The following is a 19,266-nucleotide window of genomic DNA, read 5'->3' as shown; positions in this document are numbered from 1 at the left end:
CCCTCCAGCGTGTCCTGGGTCTTCCCCGGGGCCTCCTCCCAGTGGGACATGCCCAGAACACCTCCCGAGGGAGGCGTCCAGGAGGCATCCGGAAAAGATGCCTCCTGGAAGCATAACTGACTAATTGAATTTTATATATGTGCTAAGTAGTTGTAATTTTTGTCTTAGTCTCATTCTGTTTTTGTTGTTTCTGTGTTTTGTTTCTTGTGGATCTTGCATTTAAAAATAATCTTTTCTTAGGGACTACAGTTTTTCAAATTACCCTTCAAGTTATTTATTAGAATGGTTCCTGTGTACAATAACATACAGCTCATGCAACAGAATAACCTGCTCAATAGGAACAAACAAATAATGATATATGCACCTTAATATATTTACTATATATTTACGTTTTGATTTTTATTCATGGCTCATTAAATATTGCATTGCCCGTTTCGCAAGGTGGTTACTTGAATATATTATATTTATTCTATTCTATATTTTAATTTACAGATCAGTATGGACACATTTCTTGCTGGTTGAGCCTGGACGGCCTTTCTACCTGTGACTGAAGTGGGAAGGACAAGGTTTTTTATGCCATCGTTGATCTGGCTGAATTTGGTGAATACTTCAAAGCATTTGGTCCTCAGACTCTCACAAATTTTACACCTGTATTCAAAGAACTGTTTACAACATGGACGTTGGATGTGTCAAAAGAAACCCCAAGAGTGACAAGACTGACTATTGAGGCAAAAAGTTTCTGCAATGTAACTGTTTCATAATTAGCAGGACTGCCTCTATTGTGAACATTGTTATGTTTATATAATCGAGAGAAGATCTTGTTTCAAACAGTCAGACATGCTCCTCTCATTTTTGGAGATGAGCTTGCCTGAATTTCATTCAAAACGAGATCTTGATTCATTCATCGACTGTTTGCATTGAAAAATCAACTTTAAAAAAGTAAATGAAAATCATTGTGACCAACTGCTGAGGGCACAGAGAATTACTGCTGTCAATTGGATTTTGCAAAAATAGTATTGTATGACTTGTTTAAATTGTGTTGATTGTATGATGTGCATTGTTTTAATACAAGTCAAGTTGAAATGGAATTTTATAGTGGTTTTCATTATTTTACATTTATAAAAGGGATTATGAACTAGAATGACCGCTGCATTTACACTGGATTTAGTGAAGAAAGAGTTACTAGTGAATAGTGTAATATGAAGAACATTCTACACTATTTCTACTTCATAAAGTGTTAAAACATAGCAATATAGAGTTATTAGTTTTTCACTATACACTAGTGTAAAAAAATCTAATCTTAATCAGTGTCAGATTCAACTATGAGGAGTGTGGTTACATCACTTTACCAGTGTTGAGCCTTCTACACTTTGGAAAGTGTAGTTTTAACTCATTTTATTGTGGACCCCATATGACATCGTAAAAGTGAATTAACACTCTTAAATTTGCTGTGCAGACTTAAACCCCATCAAGCTGGTTTTGAGATGAACTGGACAGAAAAGTGAAAGCCAAGAAACCTACAAGTGCCACACATTTATGGGAACTTCTGCAACAGACTTGGGAAGAACTTTATGAAGAATATTTGATTTCTATTGTAAAAAAAAAAAAAAAAAAAGCCACGAGTGTGTTCAGCTGTTATATCTGCCAAAGGTGGACACTTTCATGAATCAAAAGTTTAGAATATGTTTTGGTCAACAGTAGAGTAAAAAAATAGATAAAGTGTGGCATTCTAAAACTTCTGACCAGTAGTGTATATCTACTGAAATGTCTTTATAAAACTGTGTAATTATCAGTGGTGAAACATAATGAAGTGAACATAGTAAAATACTGCATTTAAGTAAAAATCTGTACTTAAGTTGAATACATTTTAAGTGGATACTTTTTACTTTTACTTCACTACATGTGAGAGAAGGCATCTGTACTTTTTTACTCTACTAGGATCTGAGAAGGCAATACAAATTATAAAAAAGAGACTGGCCCCTAAAACTGCCTGCCTGTCGCAATAACAAAACAAACAATTTGTGGGGGGGAAAGTCCAGGGCCGTTTTTTTTTGGTCCCAGTCCGCTCTTGTTTATGACTTTATTCCATTGACACAATAACAACAAAGCAGGATAACCCCAGTAAACCAAGTTTTAAGCAAATAATATTGTTAAAAGGCCTGGGCTGCAACAATCAGATAGCAGAATGAACTGGTAATAATTAGCCACAGAAGTTACTTATTCAACCCTCTACAGCTCAAATCTTAACATATAAATAACTAAATATATATATATATATCTTTTTCAAACCACCTTTCATTATTTCACTTTGTTCATCTCTTCAAAGCGTGTTTGCAAAGCACTATATAGATCTCCCCATTATTGCCAAAAAAAAAAAAAGAAAAAGATAAATATGGAGTCCAAAATACTGTTGGATCTATCATATATTGATAAGTCGATATAGTAGTTATCATCACAGGCCTATTTATTTATCTTGTTTAAGTTGTGCGGACCACTTTCTTTTTTCTTTGCCTATTTTGTATCACACCTGAGACATGATTTTGTTTTATTTGTCTTGAGTCCCATAGAACAGAACAAAAAAGTGTAAAAAATTCTCCCTTGTAACAGCATAAGCCTAGTAATTAATGTCTTACTACTTTTTTAGTCATCGAACATGTTTCACCTGACTCATACTTTTCATTCATTCATAAGTACAGACATGAATCATAGCTTAAAGGGCCCATATTACACTCATTTCTGATCTGTGTTATAATGTTGTTTCCTTATCACAAACATACCCAGAGTTGTTTCTTTCTTTTTTTTTTTTCTTTCGCACATGTTTAACACACAAACTCTGCAAACTGAGGCTGAGTTCTTCTCTCAAGTAGAAAACACTCTGTTCGACTTTGTGATGTCATGTGCTCCAAGAAGGGCTTCGATGTGCTTTTAAATTCCATCTTCACTAGAATCATTTGGATAATTTCAGCCCTGGAATTGTCTGTCTCTACTGAACTAAAGGTAAAAGGTAGACGTTAACTTGAAAACTATCACAACAACATTACAAGGTGGTCCGGGGAATTTTGAGCTTTGGGGTTCAATAATACAGGATTACTCAAAGGTGTAAATGGAACAAAACACAACTCCAGGTTTATTTTTGATGAGGAAACAACACTATAACATAGATCAGAAAATAGTCCTCTAAAAAACAGGATATTGTAATATTGTTGCTCCAGAAGAACTCCAGACAGATTGCTGAAATAATACAAAGAAGACCCATGAATTTCAGAACATATTACGGTCTAAACTACAGGTAAAATATATTCTGACTTTTTCCATCAAACACATGGCATGACACATATGACACTTTTTTTTTTTTGAAGACTACCTAAATGCCTGCAGCCTTTGTGCCAGTGTGATTTGTGATTTCCATTTGATTACTATATATTTTGCAGACTTAATCAAAAGTGAATCTTTTTGCATGCAATTATAAAACTATTGTTAAATCATGGTCATCCCCAGAAAACCCTCTCTGGGACATCTTATGAAACAAGCCCACACCTGTATGTATTCTGTACTATGATGTGATTAAATGTGAGATCTCGTTTGTGGAGGCCTGAGACGCGCTGTGTGAGTTTTCTGTGGCTCTGGTGAAGATGTGACAGGTGTTTCCTGTGTGAGAGAGACAGCGCTCTGTACGAAAGGACCAAAGGAAAAGGCTCAAAGACAGAGCATTGATAACTTTGACTGTTTGTGAGTTATGGAGCTTTTGAAAACATTTGAGCTAAAAAAAAAAAGACCGTACAGCAGTGGCACAGGAAATATCTTTAGTCTTTTTTCCCATCTTATCAGTTTGATGCCGTTAAACGATTGCAGCACCTAGTTTTAGACGTTAAAGGGCACAGGATCATTTCACTGAGCTAAAACTGGCACCGGCAGCAACTGAACCTCTGTCAATCCTTCATTCACCCCTAACTCCTGTCAAACTTATATAACTGTGAGGCAGAGGTGGGTAGAGGAGCCGAAAATTGTACTCACCCACTTCTTCACACTACTTCAGATTAATATCACTCGAAGTAAAAGTACAAAGTAATGGCCCAAGAAATAACTCAAGTAAGAGTAAAAAGGCATTTGGGAAAAATAATACTCAAGGAAGAGTAACTGTCAGGACATAACATCTGATTTAAAATGTAAAGTTAATGTAATCTGAAGGACAAAATATTAAATAATGCAGAAAATAATTTTCAAAGGATAAACACAAAATGAGAAAAACTTAATCATATGTGAGGCAGCGGTGCAAGAAACATATTTTCAAATCATTTCATAATGTCAACATAAAGCTTTTGTCACTTGTAGACTCACAGTGGGAAGAATAACCAAAGGTTTTACTCAAGAGTACTGTTACTTCAATAAAAATATTACTCAAGTAATAGTAAACGTATGTTGCTGGAAAAATACTCTGGAAAGTGCAACGCAGAGGTGAGTAAATACCCATCTCTGCTGTTGTCCACAGATTTGTTCACGTCCAGTCATGTGAGATGGGACAAGATCTCAAGCCTAAAGCTCCTGCAGTAAAATTGCTGCGCATATTTTCAAATATTTGGAAAATTAATTATCTTTTATCACATTTGCCTTAGAAAAGGACTGACTTTACTGACTTACACTAAATAAGCTGCAGTTCCAAAAGGTGCTACAAAAACTGAATAAATGTTATAATATCTATAAAACATAAATAGAATACATCTAAAAATATGAGACAAAAATTATGAACTGAATTGTACAATTTATTATAAGTATGTCTGAATATCGTCTTGTCTCATTCTCGTGGGTCCAGTGTCGTGTCGTGTCTCACCCATAACTGCAGTTTGTAAGAGTAACAATACTTAAATAAACAAATAAATAAATAAATACAACTATGACTTCATACAAATTACAAAGTTATCACTTTATTGTGGTCAGTTTTGTAATACATGAAATTAAAATAAGCCATTAGACAAGCTCTAGTTCACCATCAGATGATGCAGTAAAAAATGTATCCTCTATTTTCTCTACATAAAGGTCTATCTATCTAAAATCTTGTTGTTTTATGGTATCTTTTAAATTATGACTCTTTAAGTAAGTAATGTATTCATCAGTTTGTAATAGCAGCTATATTCTATATATAGAATGCACATAAAATATATATCTACAGTATATATTTTCATAAAATATTTAAGTCCTCAACAATTTAATCTGAATCATTGCGGCAGGTGATCAAGACAAATGATCAAAGTCAAATCTGTACGGTTTTTACTGTTATCATCTTAAATATCGTTTATAACGAGAGGTAACATGTTTAAAGCCTTTAAATACTAAACTGTTTTACATCCTGACATGTTGCATTGTATTTTAATTACATGCATGTATAAAAATATGGCATTTCTCTCTGCTGCTCCCTCACTTGGTGGACTTTGCGTGTACATCAAAAGCGAATTCTGCCGCTGTATAAAAAGACCCTTTTATTTTCTCTCATAGACAAATATTTTGCTCTATGAGCGACACAAGATGCAGAATTATTATATAGGTAAAAGAAAGATTTGAGTTACAGTTTGAATTAGATATACAGATAGTTAAATGTAATTTCTCATTAAACTTCTACCAAGCACATTCAATACAGAGACAAAGAGAGAAAATGAGTGCCTTGTGGTGTCTGTGGAAGTGAACAGTGAGATCAGAGGTCTGACCTCAGGAATCCACCGCCTGTTTCTCTCTAGAAGAATTTGAATTAATACTATACTCTATTGTATTATAAAGTGTTTAGAACATGACTATACAAATGTGAAATAAATTTAGGTTTTTACAACAAGATGCAACAAGAGATTTCTTTTTTGCATAAAGTATGTAGGTGTATGGCTCAGGGTTTTTCTTGTGAGTTCCTAATAGGTCTGAATGGGTTCTCTGAAGAAAAATCTTTACTTTCCAGTATATTATCTGTTTGAGATGCAGGAACTGGTGATGTCACATTTTATTATTTTATTCTTTATTTTCAGCAGCTCCAAAGCCATAATTATGTGTGAGAAGTGATCAAATAATTAAACAATTGAATCATTGTTTTCTGGTCAGATATCCATGGTCACCTCAGTATTTAAAAAAAAAAAAAAAAAAAGCAAATATGTATTATATCTGGATCAAATTTTAGATTTTTTTCACTTGGTACTTTATACTGGCCAAAAAAGATTTTTAAAATTATTATAACTTAAAAAAAACTGTTAATGATTGGTAAATGGTTAGATGTGTGCGTTGTTACATACGTACATGTAAAATAGCAAACATTAAAGATTAGTGATTGTCTGTCTGTGTGCCAAACATATACACTTTATATACACATTACTCTGATTTTATTTATATAATTTTGTACATTTGTTATTACATATTTGATTTAATGTGTAAAAATTCTATGGGGAGATCTAAAAAAGGAAGGGACAAGCCGAAAGATTACAGATTTCAGAGTTCAGTTTTTGATTCTAATTAGTTTGAATGACGCTCTGAATCAAATATAACATTTTGATTCATAAGACTTTTGATTATCTTCCCTTCAGTTGCCCCCACATGGTCAGCCGGAAACATAATAAATAACAAAAGTATCTTCACTTTTAATAATGAATTCACTTTTAATATATCTTATATATACATCTTATAGATATGTATTGATTATTTTAGTGCATGTTAAGTGTAAAATGTCTAGCTTCCCTGTAATGTTTAAAGTAAAAATATTAGATATAAAATGTTTGTAAGTGAATTGCAATGCTGTGAAATATGAAGTTCGCTTATTTGAATAAATCTAAATACACAGCTTCAAAATGTCATAATAAAAATGCTGTTGCTGGCTAAAATTAGTTTACAATTACGATTACGATTACAACATACTGTACATTATAAAATTGTAAACGTTGCCAGCTGGCATAGAGGATTGTCCAAATATATAAATAAAAAACATACACAGAAAAAAAAAAAAGCACATCTATTTAAATTTAAATCAAAGTCTTAAGAGTTGTCATGAGACGTCCGGAGGTCAGAACATTTTGCACTGGTTAATACTAAACATACGGCGGTGCTCCCTCTTCTTGGCCTTGTTCACAGCTGTTCGGACAGCACTCTCAAAGACCTGTTGCACCCCGCGGTTATTCAGAGAGGAGCACTCTAGGTACCCTTTGGCGTGGATATCACGTGCCACCTGTTTGCCCTGTGTTGGCATAATGCAGTGCCCTCTGTGCACACCCGTCTCCCGCAGGTCGGTCTGAGTGGCCACCACCAGCACGGGCACTTTGGGCAGAAACTCCCTGATCTCTGATATCCATTTGTGCTGCACACTGGCCAGGGAGTTTGGGTTAGCCACAGAGTAACAGATCAGAACCACATCAGCCTGGTTGTAGGACCGGGGGCGGATCTGCCTGAAGTTGTCGCTCCCAGATGTGTCCCAGAGCCCTAGGTTGATCTGCACCCCATCCATGTACACCTCCACGCCTGTGTTCTCAAACACAGTGGGTTTGTAGCAGTCAGGGAAAGTCTCAGAAGTAAAGCGGACCAACAAGGCTGTTTTCCCCACTGCACTGTCCCCAACCAGGACACACTTCACCGACATCTCAGGCATGCCGTTCATGGTGCTGGAGCTTAATCTGGACTCTTTTTAGCTACAAAAGGCTCCCCAAGGTCCGTATCTTAGTCCATACAATAAATTACACGAGCTACATAACTCGCTGACACATACGTGACACTCAGTGTTTGAAAATGCTTCAGATTTGTCCGCCTCAATGTGTTTGGAGTCTTTGTAGTCAAATTTAAGATCCCAGATACTGCCAGTTCTGTTCAGACGACACCAGCTCGTCCTTGAGGAGGAAAATGCACTAAAACAAGAAAAACATCACAAAGTTAATTTTGTTATTATTTTTACTACATCATATTGACCGTTTTCTTCTCCCAATACATTAAAGCGGAAGTATTTTTCAGTGGCATGCAAAACGAGATTAGAGATTTGATTTTTTGGTAAATGCTACTCTTAATGCAGGACCAATTATCATAATTCTTCCTGTGTCATCAGGTGTAGTTGGCTTTATGGTTTTGTGAATTCACATACACTTTTTTCACTATAGTCTTCAAAAAGTCTTCATCTTTAGTTAAGATCTAATTGTAATGTGCATTCATCCAGTAGACCAACACCCTCAAGTAAGTGAGACGACATGAAAAAATGAAAAAAACAAAAAAAAAACACGTTTACATCATTATACTGTTATTACACCAAATTGGCTCTTTTTATTTCCTAATACATGCACACAGAATTATTTGGTAACAAGATTATAGATAAGATAAGATTATTACTGGTAGATACTATACTTATGTGTAAAGAAAATATGGGCAGACCATAATTGGTCCGGTCTCATCAGGTGTAGTTTGCTTCATGGTTTTGTGAATTCGCATGCACTTTTCTCACTGTAATCTGATTCAATATAACCTACTTTCCAATTGTCTTCATTGTTTAGTTTAGTTCTAATTTTAACTAAGGTGTGTTCAAATTTCAGAAGACGTACACCCTGAAGTAAAGTAGAGGGCTAAATGAAAAAAGAAACTAAAACATAGTTACAGTTCGGTCATTTTATTTTCTAGTGTCTTCACCGCCCAAAAGATTTAGAACATAAAGATTTCTACTTACTGTTGTGTGTTGAAGTCTCAAGCTGAGTTTCGTCTGTTGAACTTGGAGTTGAGATTTTGTTACATATGATTTACTTAATGTGAATTGTAATGGTATGTTAATAGAGAAATTCAACAGTTACTTGAAGATTCTAACTCGTGTTAAGTGTTACAAAACCTCAATATGACGATAGGAAGCAATGCGAGAGTTTGTGCGCATCCGCTGTAGGCCCGGTTTCATTTCACTGTCGCCTCCCACACTGCAGCTGCCTCACTCTGATACTCTGAAACACAGACACCAGGAAACAGACACCTGCAGCACAAGTAATAATGAACAATATCAAACAGACACTAGATAATATAGCCCACGTAATAAATACCTTTAAAACTGCACTGTGTAACTTTTTGGTTGGGGGGCTCTCACCTGTTTTTTTCTGTGGATACATCACTGCATTGTCTGAAATGGAAATATTTAGCCTATATGTTTATTAAGGACATCACAATCACATTAGACAAGCCAAATGCTTTGTTTTGAGTGTTTTAGCACATTTGCTTTTTCACCACCTCTCCATAAAAAAATGTAGGCTACATACATAAAAACATAATAAATTGGAATCATACAATTGTTTCCAAATTTAAATCAGCTTTAAGCAGGTCCACAGTCTGGCCCCTTTGGCAAAGAAAGAGGACTGACCAAAAGTTGTTCTGTACATTGGGACAACACTATTACCACTAGTAGCACCTCTTGTAATAGCTGTGTGCAGTTTATAGTCCTAGCAAATACTGAATTCACTGGTAAATTAGAGCTAAGACACTTCAAAAAAAATATGTTTAAATAATCTTTAAAATTTCACAGTGGTGCCAGAGTCTGTGCTTTTTGTTAAGGACCTCAAGAGTTAATTTGTATAATGAACAGGAAGGCTTCAGTGTGGTTGAAGAGGCCTGCGACCATGCAGTGATAAAATAATATAAGTGCAAAGAGATCATTGCGTTCATAGTTTTGAAATCTGGAATGGTATGTCTTTGCGTATAAAACAAAAGCAGCCGAGATTAGTTTTCATCTTCTTCTCTAAGTATTTTGTGTCACTGATAATTTTGACATTTTAGAATAAGGTCAAGGTACTACAAACCTCACCGACTGTTTGGAATTTAAAAAATTTTAATTTTTACATTCAGAGTCAAGTGACACTCTAAGCCATTTTGAGACCTGCTGTAAGGCATGACTCAAATGTTCACTAGCCTGGACAAGACGTTTTTGCTGATACACACAACACAGGATCATCAGCGTAGATTTGGACGTTAACAGTAGGACAGCATTGAGGGAGGTCATTAATATATTTGGAAAAAAGCAGAGGGCCAAGTACAGATGCCTGTGGCACTGCAAAGGGATTGGATAATATTTGGGATGTAGCCTCATTTACCCAAACACACTGAGTTCTCCTTTTAATATAAGAGGTGAACAATCTACAAATTCACAATACTGAAGTAACTTTCCCAATAGAATACTATGACTGACCATCTCAAAGGTACAGTGAAGAAAGACTGCCCCAACTAATTGCCCTTTAAGAATAAAACCAGCCATAACTGCAAACAAACACATTTATTTAAGCACAAAAATTCTGAATATAGTAGGTAAAACCATGAACTGAATAGTACAAAAATACAAAATCTGTCAAAATGGTAATTTACTTTTATAGCATTTATTTTTATAGCATGTTTCAACCTGAGAACTTCATATAATTTAATTATTACAAACATAAAACCATATTTCTTATTAACTGGCCTTAAAATGAGAACTCAGCTTGTGTTTGTTGAATATTTGTATGACACCAAACCACATGACCTGCCACAATCAGGACCAACTGGCAGGAAATGGCAAAAATGGTTCTCTCAGGATAAGATGATATAATTTAAATAAAAGTTAGTTAAAATCTATTACAAATCTTTATTGTTGGAAGTGTAGTTTCATAGTGCAAACTCAATACCCCAAATCAAATATAAAGTAAAAAAAATAGATCATAAAATCTTTTAAAAAACTGTTGGCAGTGCCTCAATCAGTCCCTTATTTAAGTGTATAAATTATTCCCCCACTGTACCTACCTCATTAAGTACAGTGTAGTTGTTGTTCACATTAAGGTGCATTGCAAATTATAGTGGGACTCAAATTCCTTTCAAAAAATACAATTTGCATTAATAAGACATGAGTGAAACGGCTGTTCTGCTTAATGAAAAACAATAAAACCACCTCTAAAATAGCTGCAGTTTTTTAGAGAATTAAATAGAGTTTGCACTTGAAATAAACTCATAGACCATGTGTAAGTAGCATATTTCAAAGAAACCAGGTTCATTTTACTTCAAAGAGACCAACACGAGGCCTGGTTTGGGCTCCGTAAACCTGAAGACGAGAAGAGGAGAGAGAAGCGGGTGATGGCAACCGTTGAGACAGTGCAAATACATGAGTTTGTGTGTACTTTTTGTTTGTACCTGTAGTGTTTGTTGGTGAGGTAGTCTAGAACAGCGGGACGGATGCGGGCCACGCCTCCTTGGCTGTGGTTCCCCCTTCCTGTGATGACAGAGAGTTGAGGGCGACAAAGGCCACGCTCACAGTCTATGTCGAAAAAGTCAAAAACAGAAATGCACACGAATCAGTTTAGGGTCTTGTCTTTGTAACTGCAACTATACACTTTTATTAGTATTTAATTTGGAAGATACTAGAAAATAGAAGATAAAAGAAAAAGTCAAAAACAGAAATGCACACGAATCCGTTTGGGGTCTTGTCTCTGTAACTGTAACTAGACACTTCTATTATATATTATCTCTAATAAAATAATAATAAGTTTAAAAATTATGCAAAACAGTGTATATAATAAATATATGTAACACGCTCATAGTTTATGCCGAAAAAGTCAAAAACAGACATGCACATGAATCAGTTTGGGGTCTTGTCACTGTAACAAAAACTATACGCTTTTATTATTTATTATTTTATTCTGCAAAATTCTAGGTAATAGAAGAATTAGTATGAAAGCCAGTGTGTGTAATAATTATGTGTATCACGCTCACACTCTACATCGAAAGAGTCAAAAATAGAAATGCACACGAATCAGTTTGAGGTCTTGCCTCTGTATATGCAACTGCACACATATATTATCTAGTGTCTTTCAAAATAAATTAATAATTATACACAAAAATCACTATGAAACACAGTGTACATAATAAATGTAATATGCTCACATTCTACGCTGAAAACATCAAAAACAGATATGTATATATGATTCACTTTGGGTTCTTGTCTCTAACTGCAGCTTTACACTTCTATTGTGAAGTATCTTTCAAAATAAAATAAAAATAATACAAAAATTGCTAAGAATACAGTGTCCATAATCAGTGTGTAAAATCTTAAGCTAGGCACCTGTGATTTGGCCTGTCACAGTAACAAATTTTGTGTTTTTTCTTGAGAAAATATAGACAGTAAATGATAATATTGAAACTACTTTATGCCACTGACACGAAGCAGGATAATTCCAGAGGCACATTTTTAAATAGAGTACCATTAAAAGAGCTGCAATAAATAAATGGCAGAATGAAGTAATAATTAGTCACAGAAGTTATTTGTTCTACCTTCTAAAGCTCAAATCTTACATCTTAAAAATAACAAAAATCTCCTCACTATGGCAAAGAAATCTGAATACACAATATGAAATGAATGAGTGAAATATTGAAAATGTATTGTTACTGTATTTTGTTCCAGCTCTCATATATTGAACCATAAGTCAATATAGTATTATCATGACAGACCAACCTGTGGTTTTCTTTGCTAAAACTTCGGTCAAATGCTCCAAAGCTTCGTCCACATGAAGCCCATGAAGGTCTAAGATGTTCTGTGGCAATAAGGAGGAGTTCACCCTCTCAAAGATTTGGACCGCTGCTCTGTGATTAGCCTCCCGCATCCTTTGGCCATGCAAGTGACCCTACAAAAATGCACTGAATATTAGTTATAAAAGAAGATGCAACCAAGTACTATAATTTTAATTTGTCTATTTTGAGTCTAATTGATGTTGCTAACCTGCTGAGCGTAAAATGATGCTACTTCCTTGTGCCCTTGTTTATAGGCCTCTGCTGCTTTGGCAAAACTCTCGAGCTGTCTTCTCCTCTGCAGATTGGCCTCAGCTCTAAAGTCCTCATACTCGGGGTCCTCTGTGTCCTGATAACCGGGCATGACTGGTTCCACTGGTTTCTACATCGTGTTAACAAAGACGCTCCAATTACAGATGTGTTTAAACAGATCAAACACTGTGAGCTTCTGCAGACAATACCTTGTCCCTGTCTCTGCTGCCTGATCTGGGGGTGATTCGCGGAGCTTCTGGTGCAACAACTGTCTTAGCAGGACCCTCGCCCAATAAAGAGCGAAGAAACAACTCTGTCTGAGTCAAAGAGTAACTAGAATAACAGAAGAAAATTGATTTAAAAAATAACATGGTTACAGAAATTAGATTAGAAAGCCATACATGTTTAGTATTAACTCTACTATATATGCAATAATAAGTCATAAAATGATTAATTAATTAAAATCAATGAGTCTCACTTGTGATCTTTGAAGATGTCCTGAAGGAAATGTCTATCAATAGTGGGAAAGAGAGCAAACAACTGGTCTTCTTTTAGTAGAGTGGCCCCGTCACGCTTATCCACATCAGTCTGACTGCGTCTCGCCTTAAATAAGTAAATATATATTTAATGATTTGATTTTAAAACTTGAAAGCTGTACGTGTTTTACCTTCTGTCTGTTTTCTTGTAAAGCCATCTCCTCCTTAATGATATCTCTGAGAGACACGTGTTGTCGGGACACATGCCAGTGATCCATAAAGGGCAGGTGACTGTCACTATCTGGACGATGGTTCTGATGTGAAGAACAGTCTCTGCTCCTCTGGGGCCGACCTGGACTGGATCCTGCCGCAGCCCAGTTTTGTGGTTTACTCCAATGAACAGAACCTGAGAAAAATACAATTTAGATGCAAAGAAATACTTTTTCTAAATAAACATTGTATGTTGTGTTTTGAATAACTCACTTTCTTGAAGCAATTGAAAAGAAAGAGCTGCTTGTTTTTGCCTTTCCTAGAAATAAATTCAGGTTTTAAATTTGATACCATCATAATATTGATACAATACCACTATCTTAAACTCACTTGAATACTTTCTTTCCATTTTTGATGAAGAAGTTTGGCCAGATTCAGATCCATGTGAAGTACACAGTCCTCCGGGCAGCCTGTATCTGCATACAACAGAATGAGTTCTGTAACTTAACCAGATGAGTTTATTAAGGTACCTGGGTCCATTACCTGGGTCCACTCCAACAGGGCCAAACAGTTCAGTCAGCTGTAGAGCCAGTTCAGTGGGTAATTTTAACTCCACACTCTGAATATCCATGAGTGCTTTCCTTTTTTGTTTTACATCTTTCATCTTGGCCTTTACTTCCGCCCTCTCTTTTTCTTCTATTTCAAGTTCTTCAAGCTCAGCCTGTAAAAGTCTATGGACCTCATTTATACTACTGATGTCATCCTCCGATTCTTCTGTTAAACCTTCAACTCTTTCTGCATCTCCCAAACTGCCCGAGTCACATGGCATTGTCGCCCCAGGTGTAGTGCTTTGATTCAGATATGATGATTTTTCCTTTATTTGCTGAGGTATAAGATCGCATTTGTTGCCATTTTCTTGAGAAATATTATTATCCAAAATACTAGAAGATGCAGTGGAGTCACATTTGTTAGAGTCGATATTTTCGCATGATTCCGATGCTGTGAATGTTTGAATCTCCTCCACAACCACATCTGGTCTTGGGTCAGTCATCATCTCATACTGCCAGGTATTTAACACATCAGAGCTTGGCCTATCTTCACTTTCTGTGCATGATAATGAAGAAGAGGGAAGCTCTTCTTCATTCTCATCATCTCTAAAGAACCTCTCTCCTGAGTCTAGCAGCAAATTGGTTGTCCATTCAATGTCTCTCTGACATTTTTCAAACAAGTCTTCTAACATGTCCAATGCGACCTGTTTAAAATGGCGCCTCAGAATAAGCAGATTTTCAGTTACATCTTTACTTGTCCCAAACTCCTTCTCCTCCACTTGGGTGCTTTTTTCATGGACTACAGAATATGGGATCTCATTATGGTCAGTTGGATTAATTGAAGCAGTGGAGCAGAACATTACAGGTACATAACCTGAGGGGCTGCTACATAAAATTCGGAAACTGCAGGTGGACGTGACGGATGTATCAAGACTATTTTGATTGATACGCCACAGTAGGGCAAAGTCATGTGGTTCGGTTTGGGTAGAAGAGCCTGGAGGTGCTTCATAGTCTGCCATTATGTTGGTTTCCGTACACAGCTCACAGTCAGTTTTAAGATCAAGATTTGGCTCATCATTTGATTGATCTGCAGCAGAACTTTCAACAGAATCCACAGATGCTTCAGGACAATTCTGTGTAAATGTCAGGGCTAGTTTACATGACTTCCCCGAGCGACGATTATGACGCTGCTTGCGCTCCTGGCTTCCTGTTGCATCACTTATTTGGCTGCTTTCGGATTCACCCAAACTCTCAAACTCAGGACCCTCAGAATCGTCATCACAATTTGCAGTATTCTGACTAGCACCAAGTTCCAGATTAAACTCATTTCTTCCAACTAAAGTGCGTCCAGCAGCTTGTGAATCAAAAACACAGTCTGGGAGTTCTCCTGTGCTCCTTTCTTTAATTTCAGATTGACTGGCATCATTATCTCCAGAGCTAGCAGAAAGGGGCGATAAAGATGAAGAATCAGTATTAACAGGATCTGCTCCTGTTTGAATCAGATCTAAAAGCTTTTGCATCTCTGTAAAATCAGGTTTTGGTGTATCTGTTGTTTTAGAAAATTGATTTGCTGCTCTTTCTGTGGCCTTGTTGCGAAGTCTCTCATGTCTCCTCTCTGGACGCTGGTCTAGTGAAGCTGTGGAGGGCCAGTCTCCTTCAAAGTCAAAACTTTTTTCAACTGTGATGTCTCTCTGCTGTGACAGAATGTCCATTGCAGATTTATATCCATCTTTTGACTCACCTGCAGGTTCTGAAGTGTCTACACCAGACTTTCTATCAGACCGTTCCCTTTTCATCCTTTGCCCAATAGACTCAGAGAATGCAGCAGGTAACTCATCAAGGCTATTGTCACTGATAATAATATGCTCCACATTACTGTCAGGAATTATCTTGGCAAACTCCCCCATGCCCAAATCAGCATTTTCCCGTTTGTCTTTGAAGTACTTGTTGTCATGGGCGACAGAGATATCAGGTAGAGAGGGATCAGCTTCCGTGCGAGATTTGGCATTTACTTCACCAGATTCCCCTACAATGTCAGGGCAAGGCACTTCAAGTGCCAACCTTAAAAAATACATAGATACAAACTAATTAAACAAAACAGTTATTTATTAACACTTAAAAATGTTTTTTAAAGTGTAAAGAATATTTTATGTATATTTAATCTATGAAAAAACTAAAATTTACTAACGCTTCCCCAGTTTCAGTTGCCACTGGCTGTTTCCTCTCTGGCATCTGTGAGCCCAAAATGGACTTGACTGTGACGAAGCGCTCGTATCCACAGAGCATACGTCGTATTCTCTCCATTGGCACACCATGCTTAGTGCGTCTGTACAAATACACAAAGGACAATATTTATTAAGTATATTCGCAACACCATATTGCAACATGTTTATTTATTACCTTTCCAGTTCTCGTGGTTTGTTTTTCCACCAAGTGTCTGGCTCTCTGAACAAAACCTTATAACTGTGTTTCAATGCCTAGATAAAGATAGAAGTACACTTAGAATAGAATACAGATAGAATACACATATTTAAGAAGTGTTAGCCAAACCTGAACCACGTAGGGTCTCATTTCCCATCCACACATGTTGGTATTATCGATAATGATAGGATTAGCCCCTCTTTCAAATGCTTGCCTGGCTTTAAATAAAAACATTTGAGAAGGTCAATCAATACATATAAGTTATTCCAGCTTGAGCTGGATCTTCATCCTGTACTTTATTATTGAATCAAGCATTTACCTCGATTGTGATTCCAGCTGTGAGCCTCTCCTAAGACAGTTGGGTCAAAGCGATATTCTCCATTAACTATAAAATAGTCATCAGTGCTGAGGATGACTCCACTGGGATTGTGCTCCAACAGAGCTCTGCAAAAAACGAGAAAATAGGTTAAAAATACTATATACTTCAATTTTCACCAAATACAAGTGAAAAACAGTTTATGAGGTTTTATTCACTCTGCTTGGGAAAAATAGTCACTTTAAAATGTAATCTGATATAAAAAAGCATGGCTCTTGAGCAAAGATAATGTACAACTTTACAACATTAGATAAATTAACTTTATTACTATCGCTGCTGAGTACTGCTATTTATTACCTCCGCCAAGGAGGTTATGTTTTTGCCGGCGTTTGTCTGTTTGTTTGTTTGTTTGTTTGTCTGTTAGCAATATAACTCAAAAAGTTATGGACCGATTTTGATGAAATTTTCAGGATTTGTTGGAAATGTGAAAAGGAAGAACTGATTTCATTTTGGGGGTGATCCGGAAGAAATCCTGGATTCTGGATCACTTTGAAAGTTTAGTTAACCGAGATATTGAGAAACAAAATTTTTGGCCCCATTTACCACAATGTTAATTATTGACCAAACCCCATGAAATTTGACTCAGGGATGGACAATGGGATCCTCTTTCATATTCCAAAGGCTGATCCGGATCTGATCCAGAAGACTGATTTTATCGCAATTCATATAAAAAATGGGGGTAGTCCTTGGCGGAGGTCTGCGCTCTCTGAGTGCTTTTCTAGTTCAGCAGTACAATAACAAACAATAAAAGAATCACAATACAGTGCAAGATTTTTACCATAATCTACTTATACTGTTTAAAAATAGTTAAATACCTTGCCAAAGTTGATTTGCCTGAGCCTGGTGGTCCACGCAACAACACAAGGACCTTCCCTTCCAAATGCAGCCTGTTGGACTGTGGGCCTGTGGTTTGTGGAGGGGGCAAAGCCCAAGGTCTGGGTGCAGAAGAATGTGCCCTCTGAGGTGTCTGGGTGTTCGGCCTGTGCCAGTAGAAGGGGTGCCTTGGCCCTCTGAGCCAATCAGGGGCCACAGGAGTGATAAAGGCTGAACCTTGGCTTTCATGAACGTGGGGCTGAAATGCTGGTGCTTCAATGTTCCAGCTGATGGATGCAAAGCTATCCATGTTCTCATAAGAAGGGCCTATCTTCGTTCCTGTGGCCTCAGATACCATAACTTCTTCAGGATTTGTGTTGTTTTGTTTTGTGTACACGTGAAATGCAGAAGAATGACCAGACGTAATGAGATCAACAGACAGTGTGCTTTGGTACTGGGCAGTTTCTGTTGGGACCTGTTCCTCTCGTACATATATGTCATCAAATGTACTGAGTTGATCAAGAGGAGATGAAGCACCAGAACTTTGCACGCTTCGGTGAGAAAGTGACTTCTCTGTAGAAGTCCCACTGCACAGAGGTTCCAGGTGAGACTGCAGATCTTCAGTCACAATCACAGTTTGACTGAGCGACTGCTGGTCTATTAGGTTTGCCTGTGCACTGAGTGACTGCACTTCCTGATCAACTAAATAGTCCAAATCTTCTGTTATAAAACAGGTTGGGGATGTGGATGACTCATGTGTTGTCTGGTCTGTTTGAGATGGAGGTTCGGCAAAGTGCTGGGGCGTGAGTAGTTCTGCAGCAGTTCTCTCAAACCCAGACACAGAGGCTGAAACAGGCTGTGGCTCAGCAGCTGTGACGGATAACTCCAAAAGAGCATCCATTGCATTTTCAACTACACAGAAAAATAAGAAAAGGAATTTATGTCAAGTTCATTCACAATCAGGAAGTTTCACAAGCCTATAATTAAATTCTATTTTTATCCATCCTGTCTCTTCAGTTTTTATCTACTTATTCTTTTTTTAATGCAGCCTACCTAAGTGTGAGTGTTTTTAATACATATATTTAGTATTGCGGAAGTGGGACAGTCACTGAAACTTGTGATTTTATTATGATGAAGTAAAATATTTTATAGTCCCAGCCCTCTCATTCAGAGTTAATGTTTTATCATTTGAGAAGTGAAAGCAGTTGTAGGGGAAAGGTCAGAGAGATCAATACTTATCAAAGTGTATTTAGTGTTGGGCGTCTGTGTTTTGCTCTACCTTTAAAGTCACACTCGGACAACACAATCTCTATAATCTCTGGGTCCAAATGCGAGAACATCTCCTGCATGTTTCTCACGATGTCCTCTTTTGAGAGCGAGGACGCGGGGAAAAAGTGGCTCGCCATTGGAGGAGGTCGGTAGCCCGGGTTGGTTCCCCTTTCTAGCTGCAGACCACTCGGGACTCTAGCAGGGCTTTGGCCACTCTTCTTTTTTCGAGGCATTTGTCGATAGCTTTCATTAGCTGTAACGCGAGGCCAACTCTTTCAGCAGTCACAAAAAAGGAACAGGTAATAAACGCATGGTGCTAGACAAATCTACTGCATAACAAGTCCGTGTCACAGCGTTAAAACAGCGCTCCAACAAGTAGATCAGCCTTCCTGTTAAAATCCAAATA

General features: G+C 37.0%; 3 protein-coding genes across 4 annotated transcripts in view; 1 reads left to right on the top strand and 2 right to left on the bottom strand.

The window, feature by feature from the left end:
- Positions 1-4,829: 4,829 nt before the first annotated feature.
- Positions 4,830-9,167, bottom strand: rhoh (ras homolog family member H). The gene is made up of 2 exons (XM_020930595.2): positions 8,663-9,167; positions 4,830-7,859 (listed from the first exon to the last, which is right to left on the bottom strand). Exon 2 carries the CDS (start codon positions 7,613-7,615, stop codon positions 7,028-7,030), a length of 588 nt encoding a protein of 195 aa, XP_020786254.1. The 5' UTR covers positions 7,616-7,859; positions 8,663-9,167; the 3' UTR covers positions 4,830-7,027.
- Positions 9,168-10,225: 1,058 nt separating this feature from the next.
- Positions 10,226-19,260, bottom strand: n4bp2 (NEDD4 binding protein 2). 2 transcript variants are annotated; one of them, XM_020930557.2, is made up of 16 exons: positions 18,871-19,260; positions 17,594-18,503; positions 16,722-16,846; positions 16,532-16,620; positions 16,382-16,458; positions 16,170-16,307; positions 13,977-16,042; positions 13,824-13,909; positions 13,707-13,752; positions 13,415-13,629; positions 13,226-13,350; positions 12,957-13,080; positions 12,707-12,877; positions 12,443-12,611; positions 11,125-11,248; positions 10,226-11,035 (listed from the first exon to the last, which is right to left on the bottom strand). In XM_020930557.2, the coding sequence occupies exons 1-16, from the start codon at positions 19,091-19,093 to the stop codon at positions 10,990-10,992; spliced, it is 4,734 nt and encodes a 1,577-aa protein (XP_020786216.2). In that variant the 5' UTR covers positions 19,094-19,260; the 3' UTR covers positions 10,226-10,989. The 2 variants fall into 2 exon arrangements, with proteins under 2 accessions (XP_020786216.2, XP_055014004.1); XM_055158029.1 differs by lacking the exons at positions 10,226-11,035; positions 11,125-11,248 and having other exon boundaries at positions 12,449-12,624.
- LOC110165351 (replication factor C (activator 1) 1) overlaps positions 19,171-19,266 on the top strand; it is a 4,366-nt gene continuing 4,270 nt past the window's right edge. Inside the window, exon 1 of the mRNA XM_055158480.1 lies at positions 19,171-19,191. Within this exon, the coding sequence (XP_055014455.1) occupies positions 19,171-19,191 (21 nt within the window). The remainder of the gene's footprint in view (positions 19,192-19,266) is intronic.

This window comes from Boleophthalmus pectinirostris, unplaced genomic scaffold (assembly GCF_026225935.1).
Source record: "Boleophthalmus pectinirostris isolate CB_2022bp ecotype Guang Dong unplaced genomic scaffold, ASM2622593v1 HiC_scaffold_22, whole genome shotgun sequence".
Classification (NCBI taxonomy): Eukaryota; Metazoa; Chordata; class Actinopteri; order Gobiiformes; family Gobiidae; genus Boleophthalmus; species Boleophthalmus pectinirostris.
Note: the sequence above shows the minus strand (reverse complement) of the source record. Positions and strands in the feature narration are given on the sequence as shown.